Source organism: Perca flavescens, chromosome 11, assembly GCF_004354835.1.
Source record: "Perca flavescens isolate YP-PL-M2 chromosome 11, PFLA_1.0, whole genome shotgun sequence".
NCBI classification, from domain to species: domain Eukaryota; kingdom Metazoa; phylum Chordata; class Actinopteri; order Perciformes; family Percidae; genus Perca; species Perca flavescens.
Window position 1 is genome coordinate 29,705,286 of NC_041341.1, and position 17,488 is coordinate 29,722,773.

General features: G+C 40.6%; 1 protein-coding gene across 1 annotated transcript; it reads right to left on the minus strand.

Moving 5' to 3' along the window:
* Window positions 1-5,836: 5,836 nt before the first annotated feature.
* LOC114564430 (lactase-phlorizin hydrolase-like) lies at window positions 5,837-13,809 on the minus strand. Its single transcript, XM_028591761.1, is given in 15 exon segments — window positions 5,837-6,539; window positions 6,784-7,020; window positions 7,218-7,502; window positions 7,642-7,810; window positions 7,928-8,118; window positions 9,280-9,478; window positions 9,671-9,685; window positions 9,688-9,966; window positions 10,129-10,397; window positions 10,532-11,742; window positions 11,744-12,074; window positions 12,246-12,666; window positions 12,668-12,898; window positions 12,983-13,661; window positions 13,764-13,809. Coding segments are annotated over 15 exon segments (4,812 nt in total). The 5' UTR covers window positions 13,808-13,809; the 3' UTR covers window positions 5,837-6,288.
* Between the last annotated feature and the right edge of the window lie 3,679 nt (window positions 13,810-17,488).

The following is a 17,488-nucleotide window of genomic DNA, read 5'->3' on the forward strand; positions in this document are numbered from 1 at the left end:
CAAACTCCGTGTTTCTCAGCGACAGCCCAGAAACCTGACTGATCTAGAGAAGATCTGTGTGGAGGAGTGGGCCAAAATCCCTCCTGCAGTGTGTGCAAACCTGGTGAAAAACTACAGGAAACGTTTGACCTCTGTACTTGCAAACAAAGGCTACTGTACCAAATATTAACATAGATTTTCTCAGGTGTTCAAATACTTATTTGCAGCTGTATCATACAAATAAATAGTTAAAAAATCATACATTGTGATTTCTGGATTTTTTTTTTTTTTTTTAAGATTATGTCTCTCACAGTGGACATGCACCTACGATGACAATTTCAGACCCCTCCATGATTTCCAAGTGGGAGAACTTGCAAAATAGGGTGTTCAAATACTTATTTTCCTCACTGTATGTGTGCTGTTGAAGCAAAATTTGTTATCACAACAGGATTTGGAGCTTAGTGTTTCTTAGCTAGACATTTTCAAAAAACATAATATCAAAATGATGGTGGATTATTTGCAATATCTTGTTTGTGCCTGGTCTCGTCTGTTCTCACATAATGTCTGTCCGTCTCCCTCTGCATGCTAATACAGAAAAAGAATAAAAACAGACTCTAGGAACTCCCATTTCTCTTTTCACCTCTAAAAAAATTAAGTGTTATAATCACCAGAGACTCTAAACTGGCTTTGGCACTCAGTAAACATTGGTGGGCAGCCTCTAAGCCACAAGCTGTATGCCAGCTGTTGTGTGCCATCCTGCCGCATGTCCTTTGAAGTGCTCCAGCCAACCAGGCCGCATGAACAATGAGCCAAGACGGGCCGAGGATGCCAAATGGCATACCACCGCCATGTCAGTGCCCTAGCAATAAAAAGTGAATCTATCTTTGAAACAGCGACAGTGTTATGGATAATATTGCATTACATGTCTGGCTAGAATTTTCCCCTCAAGGACTTTGAGCATTATTAGACAGTGCACACGTGCATCTGGTGAGTGTACGAGACTGCCGTGTTCAGAGGAAATAGAAGTAGGCACAGCGGTTTCCACAACACAACAGGACCCCTCTTTTCAATTTCCTGCTCCAGTTTCCATTCCTGCTTTATTTTTCGTGCGGGGACCTGTGAAGTGGGAATCGCGGAGGAAGAATGCAACATTTAGCCGATATGGCACCACAGAGGACAAAACAAGGAAATTGATTCTGTCAAAGGTAATATTTGTGATAATGATCTCACTAAAACCATAGGGTGATGTCAAACTGGGTTAGCAGGATTCCCTCAGGAGATTTTACTCCTAACACAGCAGTGGTCACTAACTGGCTTTATAACAACTTCAAACTTAATACCAGCCTGTTACCTGATGTGTATTTTATTTCCTTACGCAAACTAAAAGCTTGTCTTTAGTAGTTTGACATCAGGCCTGTATAAGTAGTGTTGACGTACTTTTTTATAGTTTGATTTAGCAGCCAAACAATTCACGTCTGGGTGGCAGATGTCTTTACGTCCAAAGATGATGGTATCCTGTTTCCTGGATTGTGTCGGTACGGTCAGTGAGGCCTTCTTTCAAACCAACATGTACATTTACAGGAAATTCTGAGCATTACAACAATTTAGAATAAAACTAAGATTATTGTCCTGAGTAAGGATCTTAAAGTGACTACAATCAATATTTTTTATGATAACAATGTATCAAATGACAATGTGAAAACAATGTGACAATCTGAAAGGGGAAGTTATCACCTAAAACTGCAGCATCCCCTTGTTTTCACTGAGCTTTATAGTCAGTTTCAGCTCATTGTTTACTCTCACTGCTCTTATAGTGTCGTCTTTGACCGCGAGAAGGTAGCTGTTTTCAGCTAAAAAATGTCTAAAAACCATCCGTACTCTACCTAAATCCAAACATCAACAGGGGGGCAGACACAGTCATTGACTAGCTGGTAAACATAATGAAGCATTTGACAGCTAAAGAGACAGATATTTCCCTCAGGAATTGATAGAGACCATTATCAGGCCTAAAATGCCCAAAAAAGAATCTTAAAATATATACAGTACTTACGCTGAGCTGATATTGGCCATTATATCGGGCCGGCTGATTTAGCAGTCTAGCTTTACAAAAGACAACACTCAAGGCATCAACTCAGTTTCCTTTACGTGTGTGTGTGAGAGAGAGAGAGAGAGAGAGAGAGAGAGAGAGAGAGAGCATGTGCTTCACTAATTAGACTCGTAAAAGTAACACAGCAACATGTTCACCAACCTGGATTTCCACATCTAAGGTTGCCATGGGAAACAGACACAACAACACCCAACAACCATTTATAACTAATTATTTACAGATTTTTTGGGCTTTTTATCACAACTGAAATTTTCCAATGCATTGATTGGAGTCCTACTCACAGTGACACCTTGGGACAAAGCAGTAAGTTGTGCGTATTAGGACAGGTTTTGTTTACGTTTTGATTCCCTGAACTGAAGGTAAAAATGATTGACAGAACTTTTTGTGCAGTAGTTGAACGTTCCTGATTATTTTCTATTCCTGTATGTGACTAATATTGTACTTTCAAAGATTGACACCCAGTATATTGTAACCTTATGATCTGTGTTGCAGGCGGTGCTGGCTCCAACAGCCTTAGCTCAGCTGGAAACATTCCTAAAGTATCATATTGCTATTATGGGAATGAAAATACCCCCCCCCCTCCTCCCAAATTTTGCTAGTCTCCAATTCCAGCGTCCCATCCCACACGATTCTTTAACGATAATGTTTTCCTGATCTAGTATTTCAACGAGGAAGATCTCGGCCTCTTTTCCTGGAAAGAAAGAAAGCGTGGAAAAAAGTCCCTCTTTAAAAAAGAAAAAAAGAAAAAAAGAAAACGGCTTTTGCAAAGTGTAATGTAAGCACTCGTTGCATGTCAGACTTGATTAGAATATCAGAAACAAAAACTCCAAGTCGAAATGTAGAATGTAAGTACCCGTCACACACAGCCAGAATGTAGAGCAACAACAAACACTTCAGAGCGAAGTTCTAACTATTTTCCTTGCTTTGAAAAACTCTTGACGAGAGTTAACTGCTCCATCAGGGCCTACTAGGGAGCAAGGATGGCATGCAGCAGTTTGCAATCACCATCATTCTGCCTCCATGACACAAAGGGGAGACTTCCACCCAGCAAGCATTTGATTAAAACAACAGCAGTACATCAAGTCTCATCTTTGTGCCAATACCATGGAGAGCCAGTGCAGAGCAGCAGATGTGTAGAATATTGCCTGTGTTTGTTTGTCTGTGCACATGAGATTGCCATGGACACAGACAGATGTACAACAAGTGTCTTGAAGGGCCAAAGGCATAATATTATTATAAGATGGCATTTAAATGTGATGCAAAATAGTTATTTTCAGAGGCTATGAGTGTATCATGGTTTATCTGAGGACATCTCAAACTGTACTGTACTGTTTTTGTCTTTTTTTTTTTTTTAGCAGATTGAAAACATGAGCTACTTTCTATTTGGACTGGGGTGTTCAGCTCTAAGTTACTCACTCATTGGTTGACTCTGAACTTCAATTATGAAAGCACTTCATAATTAACTGCATACATACTGTATATCATATGACGTTGTGATGTTCCTTATTAGAAAAAGTATTTTGTCATTTCTGTTTAGTTGCACTGGAAAAGACAAACACATCACTCCACTCCTCTTCTAGATCACCTGTGTTGGTTACCGGTGAAATATTTATTTTTACGTTTTGTTTTTAAAGCCTTAAATGGACAAGCTCAACAACACATTACTGACCTGCTAACTCCATATTCTGCCCCCAAACAACTCTTTTTTTGGTTGCTGCTCTCAGGCTCTGGAACAGCCTCTCGTCCCACATTAAGTCATGTTCCACAATTGAAGATTTGAACTCATATTTAAATCCCTACCTTTTTTTCCACTCACTTTCAGTTCCATTTGAGGCTGCTTGGCTTCTGCCAATTCCCCTCTTGACTTATTTTCAATTCCCTATACTGCTTTTTAATCTATTGTTGATTTGATTCCTTCTCTCCTAACTTCCTATTTCTTTACTTGACTTTGGCTTATCATGTCAGTTGTTTTATATTACATTTTGTATTGTTGCTTGTTATGTACTATGCAGTTCTTAAACCATCTGCCTTGACTGGAAAGCATTCTGGGTCAACTTCTGTTGTTTTCAATGTGCTTGATGAATAAAGATGGCTTGATTTGACAATTCAAAATGCAGATGATTGTGTCGCAACACAATATGTAACAAAGAATGGCCTGTGTTGTCTTAAAGTACAGACACACATACATCCACACATGCAAATTGTTATGTAATGCTGCTGGATTGTAATGATGGAAAAATTGTCGAGTTGAAGTTGATAGTCTGCATGCAGCCTGTCATGTTTTCTATACTGCACATTCTGGATGCAATTATATAATAACAATTACACTTCCTGAGTCTTGACAGTGTCTTGTACGAGTGTGCATAACCCACAGATCGGCAGGCACTCCTACATGTGCAAGTCATCCATCTTTTATACAAGTTAATCCACTTGACCTAAAAACATTTCATGGAACTATGAGCGAATATGTTTTCCTCCGGTCTGACTCATACCCCATCCTGACAGACTCTGGGGTTTCAGATATTGAACAGACCCCTTGTTGATCAGAGCTGTTGAGGCGCAAGCAGTGGAGCGCACGCACAACAGACATCCTCCGCGCATTACCGCGTACATCCTGGTGAGACGACGGGTTGCCCTGCAGACCAGACGAAGGAATTACAGCAGGAGTGTGGAGAAGATGCGTTGTTGCCCTGCGAGCCTCTTGTCGGAGAAGAGCTGTTTGTGTGGATCGTGTCATTGAGTGGGGGAAACATGAGTGACTGGCTCCTCCAGGCTGTGATGGTTTTCTAGCCTGATTGGTGGAACCGTGGCAACCTAAAGCCTAGAGATGTGGTCTTGTGTTCTGAGACTCGTAGTTTCCAATCCCCAGACCGGTAGTAGGAAATGTCTAGGTAAACAAAAAAGAATGTACCTTCTCTTTAAGAACTCCTACTGAGGTGCCCCCAAAGCAAAGCAATTTTCTTTTCTTTTTCAAATTCAACTCAGTGGAGCTACTGACTGCCCAGCAGTTTAAGACTGAAGATGTACCTGTAAGCTATGAAATACATTCATGAAATGCTTTATTAGTCCCATTGGGAAATTCTGTAAGCATTGCATCAGCATGAGGCAGGTTATAGGCCTAGTGTCAGGGCTCACAAACCCAACAATGTATGTATCTTTAAAGTTATCAGGATCCTTTTTTTCTTGAATACTTTACTTCCCTTGACCAAAATGGTAGTAAAAGAGCAACCTGTATGCATGCATAATACAAGAGACAATTTTGCTTAAAATGGATGCACACCCTGTTAAATAGCTAAATATGATCTTTATTTTCTTGATTTGTCTTCTTCAATGCAATCCCCTTCTTTAGCCTTAGCTTTAACTTCAGTTGAATATTAATATTTATAAATGTAGAAACTGTATAGCAACTGTCAAGTGTCCGCGTAGAAAATGATTTTCTGGCGCCATCCAGAGGTCATTCACTGACAGTGACACAAGGATCTGAAAACCTCACATGTATAGTCTTTATATTTAAAAATATATAGAAAGCAGCAATGATCACACACTATTACAATGACAAACCAGGGGACACACAATTGAATCCAATATTTACAGATTTATTTCCATATAGCAAGAAGTAAAGGCACAGAAATGGTTGCCATTACCTTTTAGAGTTCACAGCCTTTAAAATTTCACCAACCTAAAATCTTCATTTATTTACAATAACATTTTTTTTCAATCATCATTCAAGAAATTGAATCAAACCCTGAATACATCTCGGGCCTTTTGCTTTATTTCTGCACTTGTGGCAATCAGCAAATGTTCATACGTAAGTAAGTTGGTATAAAGCTCTGATCAGAATAAAGGTCAATTGACCCAAAATCTCAACACAGTTGTTCTACGCAGTGTTGTAATGTAATGAAGTAGAAATACTTCGCTATGTACTTAAATAGAATTCTCATGTATCTGTACTTTACTTGGTTATTTATATTTCCAGAAACTTTTACTTTTACTCCACTACATTTCCCCTAAGCATCTTGGTTACTTGTTACTGGAAAGTACACTGGAAAAAAGCTGGTTTGGTGAATCATTGCTACTAGATAATGCACCCTCCATTCCAGTTGGTGACCTTATGCCTGTTTGACCTATATATGATTCATTCATTTAGCACCTAAACAGGCATCCGTTCATGTATCAGATTTCACTTCCTTTCAAAACTTTCCTCACAATCTCTCCATCTTAACAGATTCCACCACTGCTCTCTTTAACTTCCTTCGTGTTTTCAGGAGACGATGTGCAACAAAGATGATACCAAGTACACTTACAAATAGAATTACAAAGATGACATAAAGTGCAACTTCAGCATCGGGAGTTGAAAGCTCCAGACCCAAGAAGTCCACCATGTACAGGAGCAGAACAGGGACGGTTGTATGTCCGGTGTTCTCTGGTGTGGTCACACTGGGGGCATTTGTCACTGTGGAAAGAGAGGAACAAGAACCAAGGAAAATGTAATGATTTATTCATGATAACCTTATATTTTGCATTTAGACCAGATCTAGCCTCCGTTTTAGAAGTGTGTTTTTGTTTTCATAGTTTATGATCTGCATGCTATAGCACGTGTGTTTCCACCATAACAAGTTTCCACGCTGCAGAATTAAAATCTAGAGGAAGTTCCCTCTTCTAAATCTTGTTTTTTGAATCGGTCGACTGAGCATTACCTTCAGGTTCAGGGTTCAAACAGTCATGGGGCCCGAGGGCCGGGTCTGGGAAGCCATTGCAGGTGATGATGGAGGCGTAGCGGGAAGCTGAGTTTTTAGGGATGCGGGGCAAGGTAGGATTGGAGCGGTTCATGTAGAAAATCCCAAATCGCTCGGAGTAGCCGGAGGCCCACTCAAAGTTGTCCATTAATGACCAGGCTGTATAGCCTCTCAGATGAACTCCATCCAGAACATGGGCTGAAAGAGCAACAGTAATAGCTACATTTAACATACATGTGCATCATTATTTATTTTATAATGGGTGAATGAAATCTCTTTCAGACTTTAAAATATATAATTTAAAATGTAAAAGGTATGATAAATAACCAGGACAATACAATTTTCATAAATCCATCCAATACTTTTTTTTTTTTTTTTTTTATTGGCTGTGGTACCTTTCAGGGCTTGGTTAATGTAATTTTCATAGTAGTACTTTCTGTGGATGTCATTCAAATTCACTTCTCCTCGTTCTGAGATCCCATTCTCTGTGACATACACGGGTGGGTTTCCATACTCATCCTTGATAAACTTGAGGATTTTCCTAAACCCAAATGGAGTGATCTTTAGCCAAAAGGAGCCGGACTCAATCCAAGTGCGGTCATGACTGGTTTGAGTGCCCCTGGATATTGGAATGGACATAAGCTCTGCATTAGTCACATATGTGATGTATATTTTGGCATCTACCTTATGTGGCCATTTAAACAGGCAGCTGAACAAAGTATGGCATTTTTTCCCCCTCTTGTGTCATCAATCTTCTGCTCATCGTATATCGTATAGTATTTCAAAAAGAAAAGACCATACAATTCCCCACACACACACATTTCACCTCTGTCTATTCTATATCAAACCAAAATGATTTATATTTAATAATTTTCATTTACCGTGATTCAGGGAGACCTGCAGCAAGGCTTCTTTTACAAATGATTGTTTTCATTAAGTCAGGGTAATCGCTGTTGAAGATGGGATGGGCAAACCAGCCAAGGAGGAACTGCAGACATTATGTATCAGAATTAATATATCATGTGATTATTAAGGTGAATTAAGGTGAAAGAAAAAAACTGTATAAAGTGGCAGACCCAGTTCTGGTGTCAACATTTTATTCTACCTGCAAGTAGCGTTTGGCTGCATCCACATCCTCCTGCTTATATGGGTTCCTTGGCTCCACCCAATCAGAATGAATGGTAATGGAGATGATGCCACCCTGTGTTGCACGGTACTTGTCATTGTAGAGGTGCCAGGCCTCAGCATGGGCCTTGATGATGTTGTGAGCTGCAATATACTGCTTACGTACAATGCCTAAAATATTTGTGGCGTCATTAAGATTGCTGTCATTCGTCGTCATACAGTGTAAGGTTTTCAAACATTTGATACATTTTAAAGAGCCCCTATTATCCTCCTTTTCAGCATCATATTTGTACTACTGGGGTCTAAATGCTTTGATGTTCAAAAAACATTATGTTTTTCATACTGCCCATTGCTGCACCTCAACTGCTTTTGGCCCTCCTTCCCAAAAAAGCCCAGTCTGCTCTGATTGGTCAGCTGGCCCACTCTGTTGTGATTGGTCAACCAAATTGAAACCATGTCCCGTTCTTGTCCCGGGTTCATTTTATAACCCCAACCACGATCTTTTCCTAAACTTCACTGTCCCGTTCTTGTACCGCGTGTCACTTAAACATACATTTTATAACCCCGCCCACAACCTTTTCCTAAACCTAACTGTCCCGTTCTTGTGCCGCATGTCAGTCAGTACGTCCCGACCCAGAGCGTCAAGGGTAGAGGAGACTTTTAGCGTGAATAATAAACGCCAAAGGACGCCAACAGTCCTGACGCTAAAGGAGACTTTTAGCAAACGCCAAAGGCACATGACCAAGCGTCCGTATTTTACGCGATGTGACAGTGAGTATGCATTGGCAGCACATATGAAAAACTGGGCTGGAATCCTCTATCAGTGACATCACTAATTGAATTTCAAATAGGAATGTGGGAGGCAGTTGAGAAAAAGGGCTGTCTGTGATAGAGAAAGCTCCATTTTATGTAACACACTAAAAGACTGGAAAAACAAAAAACAAAAAAAGCATAATTGGGGCTCTTTAAAACCAATAGAGTACATCATATGTTTTTGTATTTTTAAATGTGATTTAGTTCTGATCTAGTTTAGTTAAGTTTGATTAACTTTGTAAAAGTTTCTCACATACACTGATAGTAGCAAACAGATTTGATTCAAAAAGGGGATACAATTTTTTAAGTTTCAGTTTACATGACACCATTTTTTGTATGAAATGGTGTCATATGTCTACACCTACTCTTGTACATGAAGCCTCTTTTCACTAGTTTTGTGCGAACAAAAAAGGGAAATTATGGGATTTCTACAACTTTTAAACATACAGCAAAAAAATGTTTTCTACACTGTGGAATAAAAATTGGTTAATATTAGAAGTTTCTCAAGAGACAGTTTACCTGGAGCAAAGGTACCATATCCATAACCAAGGTTGGCTACAAAATAAGGTTCATTTATAGTAATCCAGAACTTCACTCTGCTTTCAAGTCGGTTGAATAAAACATCGGCATAATCTCTGAATCTCTGAACAATGGTTTCATTCTCCCAGCCCCCCACCTTCTGTAGAGCTAGGGGGAGGTCCCAGTGGTACAGGGTCACCTGAGAAACAGAGGAGAAGAAATGTGTACAACAGTACTTTTTATAGAGGTGATTATTTTTCTTTGAAGGCAAATGTATTTTGCTATGGCAATAATAATTTTGGTGACATTTACTGCTGATTGTTTCACTATGAGCCCAAGTTCGAACATTTTAAAATCCAGTACTACATATACAAACAACAACACTGCCTACCTGGGGCTGAATATACAGTAGGCATGTTCCAAGGCATCCAGTAATCTATGGTAATAGTTCAGTCCAGCTTCATTGATGTGGTTGTTGGTGCCATCAGGAAGCACTCTGGGCCAGGATACAGAGAAGCGATAGTGGGTCACCTTCAACTTCTTTAGCACCTCCACATCCTCGTTGATCTTGTTGTAACTATCACAAGCAATATCGCCATTCTCGCTGTTGGACACTCTTAAAGGAGTATGGGCAAACTTGTCCCAGATACTCAGTCCTTTTCCATGGGCCCTCCACCTCCCTTCAATCTGAAATGAAAAACAAGTTGTATTACAGTACAAGTAATGGTTAAGATTTCCTGTGTGTTTCCTCCCTGTGTATTGATAAAATATACCTTAAAGATAACTGACACTCCACCATGCAAATGCACTCTGACATTGTAGAAGAATGAATGTGCCACCATTGCTTACCTGGTAAGCGGCACTGGCAGTACTCCAGTTAAAGGTTTTGGGAAACTGTCCATAAAACCTCTTCTCGTCATCTGTTAACGGGAAGCCATTGTCCTTTATGACTTGGTAATAATAGTGAGCAGAGCGTTTGGGTGTCCTTGGCCGGTTTGGATTAGTAAAGTCCACATGGTGCAGACCAAATCCTACTTTGTACCCATTTAGCCACTCAAATGAGTCCATGAGTGATGTTGCTATGTATCCTTTCACCTTCACACCATCAAGATTATGAGCTGTGTGAAATATGTTAGGATGAAGATAACATGATTAGGAATTAAAAAGAGTTGAGTTTAGCTTCAGCATGCAACATTAAGCATCATAATAAAGAGTATATTCTAAAACATTAGTAACTGATGAGAACACTAACCCTTTAAAGTCTCATCAATGTAGGTTTTGTAGTAAAATACTCTGTCAGTGTCATCAACTGTGGTCTTTATGTCTGTAGCAACTCCATTCTCAGTTATGTAAATCTCTGGATCTCCATACTCCTCTTTGATCCAGTTAAGGAGTCTTCTCAAGCCCCATGCTACAGCTCTCTGGTTACTGATGGCAGTTGTTGGTGAATCACCTTCCTCAGCTTCTAGCATATCCCGGTCATATTCATAAGATTGAGGGGCAAGCCTTAATGTAGCATGGCTTACTATCTTCGTAGTGTAATGATTTACACAGAACAAGTCAGCAGTTCCCTTGATGAAGCTCTTTTCTTCTTCAGTGAAGGAAGGCAGTCTTGTCTCTGTAAGACCCTGGAGTTCACTTTTGTTTCCAACTTGCCACTTCATTGCATCAGGATAGTCCCCGTTCTTGAAAATGGGGTGTGCAAACCAGCCCAGTTGGAACTGCAAAGCGCGGTCAGCAGCCACCACTTCACGGGGAACATGAACATCTTTAGGTTCAATCCAATCAGCATTCAGGGCAATGGATACTAGACCGCCTTGGGATTTGCGATACTTCTCATCGTATGTGTGGTAAGCCTTGGCGTGTGCTTTTATAAGGTTGTGTGCAACTCTGTATGGTCCAATTCCTGGATTCTTAACATTTGGTGGGATTTGTCCAAGTCCATATCCTGACCATGCAATTGTGTGAGGCTGGTTGAAGGTCATCCAAAATGTCACTCTGTTGCCAAAGGTGGCAAAGCAGAAGTCACAAAAGTCGTTAAAAATATTAATCATCTCTACATTGTCCCAGCCACCGAGGTCTTGTAAAGCTTGAGGAAGGTCCCAGTGGTAGAGTGTCACCATGGGAGTGACGTTATATACTAAGAGGCCATTAATGAGTCTATTGTAGTAGTCAACACCTTTCAGTGAGGTGTGCCGACCATCAGGAAAGATCCTGGACCAGGACAAAGAGAATCTGTACGACTTTACCCTCAGAGCTCGCAGCATGTAGAAGTCTTCATCCAGTCTGTGGTAGCTGTCACAGGCCACATCTCCATTGGCGTTAGCAGGAATACTGCCAGGTTTTTGAGTGAATGTATCCCAGAAGCTGGGCCCCTTCCCATCAGCATTCCAACCACCTTCAATCTGATAAGCCAAAGATGATACTCCCCAACTAAAGCCTTGCGGGAAAGTGCTGTAATGGTTTTCTCTCAAAATTGGTTTGACTGGAGAATTTCTTCCAAACATCCTTGGCTTTGGAAGGGACAGTGGAGGGTGGGTTTAAATACATTTTATTTGACTCTTTGCTTTTCAGTTCTGGTTTATAAAAGAACAGTTTTTTGAAAGCAAAACCATTGTTCTCAATAACTGTGGAGTAGAAGTAGACAGACTGCTTTGGAGTCCTGGGTCTGTCAGGCAGGTCAAAGTTGACATGGTGCAGTCCAAAACGTTCACTGTAGCCTTGTGGACCTTCAAAGCCATCCATGAGCGACTGGACAGTAAACTGCTGTACATTTACTCCATCCAAATGTATAGCTGTTGAGAGGATAATGACAAACCAAAAACTAAAATAAGGAATGCAAAAGTATTTACGTGGTGTCATCCGCTAACCTTAACATATAATCTCCAATGATTGGGGCAAAAGCCTTGTCTTCAGTATAAATACATATGAAAATACATAAGCAACTACGAATTTCAACAACATACCTTTCAGGGCCTCATTGATGTAACTCTTCATGTACTCTATTCTACTGGCATCATTTAAAGTGTCCCCACTGTACTCAGTGGGCATACCATTCCCAGTAATGTGGATGGGCACTTTGGTAACATTTAAGTATTCTGCAGAAATGTAGTTTAGAAGCCTTCTAAGTCCCCAAGGTGTAGAATAGATCCATGCAGAAGCTGTAGAGGACCATGATGGGTCCACATGTGCCTGGAAGTCGCCTACCCCCTGAGGACCAGGGGTGCAGCCACCAACACTGTTGTTGACCAACCGGGAGGTGTAGTGGTTTAATCCCAAATAGTCAGCTGTTCCACGTATCCTCTGGCTCTCTTCAGTAGTGAAAACTGGAAGTCTTGCTGGATCAGAGAGGGGACACTCATTTCTTTTCTGTTCAAAAAGAAATATTGAACAGTATTGCAGGATAATCTCCATTTACAAAGATGGGATGTGCAAACCAGCCCAGCATGAACTGCAGGTAGCGATCTGCAGCTGCTATGTCTTCAGGTGTGGAGGGGTCCATGGGCTCAGCCCAGTCAGAGTTCAATGCAATGCCTATCTTCCCTCCTTGTGTCTTCCTGTACTTGTCATTGTAGACATGAAAGGCCTCAGCATGGGATTTGAGCATATTGTGAGTGACCTGCAAAGAAAAAATAAATAATGACATTAGTAAATGCAGAACGGCTGTGCATCAACATGTATTTAATATTAATATTGCTCTCACCTGATAGGAGGCAACCACATAGTCTTTTACTCCAGGGGGATGCTCACCAGTGCCATACCCAGCATGGCTCACCACCCAGGGGCTACTGAATGTGTTCCAGGTCTTGACCCTGTCTCCAAACCTGGAGAAGCAGAAGTCTACATAGTCCTTGAATGCTTCAACAATGGAAGCGTTGGTCCATCCACCATAGTCCTGGAGTGCCTGGGGCAGATCCCAGTGGTAGAGAGTGACAACAGGTTGTATGTCAGACTCAATGAGAGCATTGATCAGCTTGTCATAGTAGTGCACCCCTTTCTCTGATTGACTGCCCTGGTGGCCTGAAGGGAAAATACGGGCCCAGGAGATGGAAAACTGGTAGGTGTTGACATGAAGACCTCGAAGGAGGTAGACATCATAATCCACCTTGTGGTAACTGTCACAAGCTAGATCAGCGGTCTGATTTTCAAAGGCTAGGCCCTCATGACCAAAACGGTGCCAAATGGTCTCTCCCTTACCATCTTCTACCCAGCCTCCCTCAATCTTGAAGGATTCACTGGAACTGGCCCATTGGAAGCCAGAAGGGAATGATTCATTGAGGAAAAGATCTCGTTCTGTTGTGGACTGGGCCACAAACTTATTCCACACATTCTGATAACTGTTTCTAAATGTTTTAATTCCATTGTATTGTGAAATGCCATGACTATTGGAAAAGAGAGGGACATAAAACAATGTAAACATAAAAGTAACAAACTGTCATTACTGTACATATTAAACTGTACATTTCACCAAGATAAACAGTTACCTGGTTGGGAAATTCTCCACTTCCAGCATAGCCAACATATCCATCATGTCACATCCCACAATATTCAGGTCATTGTTGTCCAATAAGGCTGTGATGATATGCAAGACAGAGTTACTGACAGTTCTATTATCAGCATTAATGGCATATGCAGAAGTAAAAAGGCACATTCCTTTTTGATATATATTAAAAAGCACCTGCATCAATGCTAGCAGCTCTGTTAGGCTGTACTTAGCATGATGCATAGCAGATATAGTGACCATTTTCAAACAAAAAACTGGCATGCTCAACTCAATAGTTGTAGGATAATGTTAATGTGTGCCTATCCCAAAATCATACAACTGGCAAGTGAAGTTGCCACTCACATGTAAGTATATAATACTTGTACATGTTTTAATAATTCACAGCAGAAGGAAACAGTGTTTTAGCGTTAGTGACCATGATCTCCATCTTAGTTTAGCGTGCAACATTCGCTAATTAGCACTAAACTCAAAGTACAGCTGAGGCTGATGGGAATGTCATTAGTTTGGTTTATGACCAAATACCTGCCAAAGTATTTAAAATAAAGTAAGAACTAAAGTAAAAATTGATTTTGATCTTAAGATGGTGCTAGTTGAAAAGTTAAAGGATCACCAAAGTTATTGCAATGTATCCGGAGGGGGACATGCAAATCTGTACCAAATATCATGTCAATCCATCCAATAGTTTCACTCAAAATCCCAAATGTAGGCTGCATGATGGCGGTAGAGAATCACCATTGTCAGTAGGACACATCCTCTGGGCACTGAAGTTTTATACAAAATGTAATGTCAATCCAAACAATAGTTGTTGAGTTATTTCAGTTTTAACCAAAGTGGTGGACTGACTGACATGGCCATCCCTAGAGAGCCATACTTCTAGCATGGCTAAAACTGTTGACATCAGTTATTGATAGTTGACATTAATTAATTTGCAACAAATACTTAATAAATTAAACCGTACATTCTTTATCTAACCAATCAACGTTTACAATGTTCTTGCCACAGTCAAGATTAAATGACTGTTCAAACAATATGTATTGCCTGCTAAACACATTGCATTGTGTTGTATGCATTAACTTAGAATTAGAAAACAAGTCCAGGTGTGCCATGAATATGATTTTCCTTGTAAAACTTTACTGGACCATAAAGAAAAGAATTTGCACTGATCACTGCCATATGATAACACTTTAAATGCCATTATTATTGTACTGTAAAAGTTTATGATATTGCAATTTACAACAGGCTAGCCTTGATATGTCTTGTCAGTAAAACACAGAGGATCATGTTGAAAATATCCAACTTCATGTACAATTCACTAGAATTTATGATTATTAATCATAATAATAATTAATACTCAACAGTACAAGAACCACAGGCGCATTCATCAATTTAAAAAGTGGTCAATTGAATGCAGACTTTCTTTAATTTCATGTGTATAGTTCCTGTTGTAACTGCATTTTGGACTGGTTTACAAAGCACAAAAAGTGATAGTAGTTTATTAGTAAATGATAAGTAGTGTAATTTTGAGAGAGTGTAATTGTTGTTCCATGACATTTACCTTGGACGAAATTGCCAAGAAGCTGGTATTCATAGTAGGGACAACCATGAACAGTCATTTTCATTATATCAGGATAGGCAAGTCCCCACTGGACATCTACAACATAACATACATGTGGCTGCAGTGGGATACAAAACATGAAATGCAACGTGAAAAGAAACACCCTTGAATGTTTACTGTACCTGTAAGCTGCTCAGCTCCTTTGCAAAGTTTGATGCAGAGGCACAGTTATATTCAATGTGCACTGACAAGAAGTCCATCTGTTCATAATAAAAGATACAGCACAGTAAGCTATCCCACTCATGTCTTTTAATGAAATAAAAAGTGCTTGTTTAAGTTTTATAGCCATAGTGCCGACATTGATACACAATATACCAATGTTATCCAAAAGTGTTGTTGTTTTGCGATGAATGTGTGTCAGAGTAAAGATAAAGGCATGGGTAACAAGTTGCTGACACATAATCTTTGAACACTTAGGGCCCTATTTCAACAATCTGAAATGTAAAACGCAAGCAGCTTTGTGTCAGATCTCAAATGACTCTTGCGCCCGACGAAAATCAAAAATGGGTTGGTCTGAAGTAGCTAGGTGTGGTTTGGGCGTAACGTGCAATAAACCAATCAGAGCGTCATCTCACGTCCCTTAATGAGCAGGTGTGCTTGTTCCATGGCGGATTGCTATTGTGACGGGGGATTTGCCTGGCGCACCCCAGCGGGAGCTGTCCGGGATGCGGCAAAGTAATAAATGCCCGTCTTGACCGGGTGGCGATGTTGCTGCGGCCTCTCGGGCGCATCTCCTCAAGTCTAGAGAGGATTGCTGCAGCCATGGAGCGTGGGCCTCCAAACGCACCACCCGCTCTGCCAGGAGCACATCGCGCATTGCCACTCCCGAACCAGATCCCGCCGGAGTGTCCAATCCCGCCATAGTTCAACATCACGTCTCCTTAATTCCTTTAATATTTCCTCATTTATGTCATCAACACATCCATGATTCATGGAAATGTGTAAAACACAACAAGCCACAAAGAATGCTGCGGCTTTTTGTGGATTGTACTGTAAAGTGCTCCTGACCTATCCAAACACATGAAGCGCATTTTCAGTAATATTTTTCCTTGTAATTATGCAGACTGATCTCATAAAGTGGCGTATGTATGACACGCCAATTCGTATGCTGTTTTGGCGTGTTATCAAGATGCATAATCGCTTTTTAGCATGTTTATCAATGGCGTTCAGCTGCCATTGACCTACATTACGTGTGAATTTTCACGTAGTGAGTAGTATGAAAGGACATAAGTCTGCGGAGGGAGGCTGGTTTGGGTGGTGGATGGGTAAAACACACCCAGGAGATCTAGGATTGCGTCCCACGTGTGGCGTTTTTCAACCATTTTTGGGTTATTTTCTTTTTTTAAGCCTTCCCCAATGTTTCTTTCGTAAACCCAACTGTTTATTGTTTTCATTTTTTTTTTGTGTTACTAAAGCCTTTCCCAATTATTATTATTATTTTTTACACGCGTGTGACGTTCTCGCGATAGTACCGCACGTTCTCGCGTCGCCACATGGCATGTATATTTACGTTCGCTGTATACAGCGTAGACATACATGTGGATAGCCCAAAATGCGTACAGATAACACGCCATTTGGCTTTAGGAAAGTGGCGTGTATGTTTACGCAAAGTCATGATGCCATGTTGAATTATGTATGGTTTGCAAAAATGGGAACTGCTGCATCTGTATAGATGAGTGAAGCAAAGGGTTTGCGCATGTGCACTGTGCTACATTATGGCCAAGCATGTGCCCCTAAAATAGCATCTGAATAACGCGCCACTGACTTTAGGCTAGCGCCACTGACTTTAGACCAGGTTTTTCCTGGTCTGTGGCGGAATTGTTTTCTGAAACTGCAAAATAGCACCAGGGAACTTTGCGTCTGAACACGCCTCCTCTTTTCCCCAATTTAACGGCGTGCATCTGTGGAGGGAAAAGTCCGCTGTGCTTCGCGGGGCAAAATAGGAATGATACATGCATCGGTGTAAAAAAGTCAACTGCACTGAGTGCAAGATAGGGCCCTTATTGTCAAAGAGTTAAGATAAGGAGATATATGAAACATTTTCGATAGCTGACAATACACTTTGTAAAATGCTGAATCAAATAGAAAAT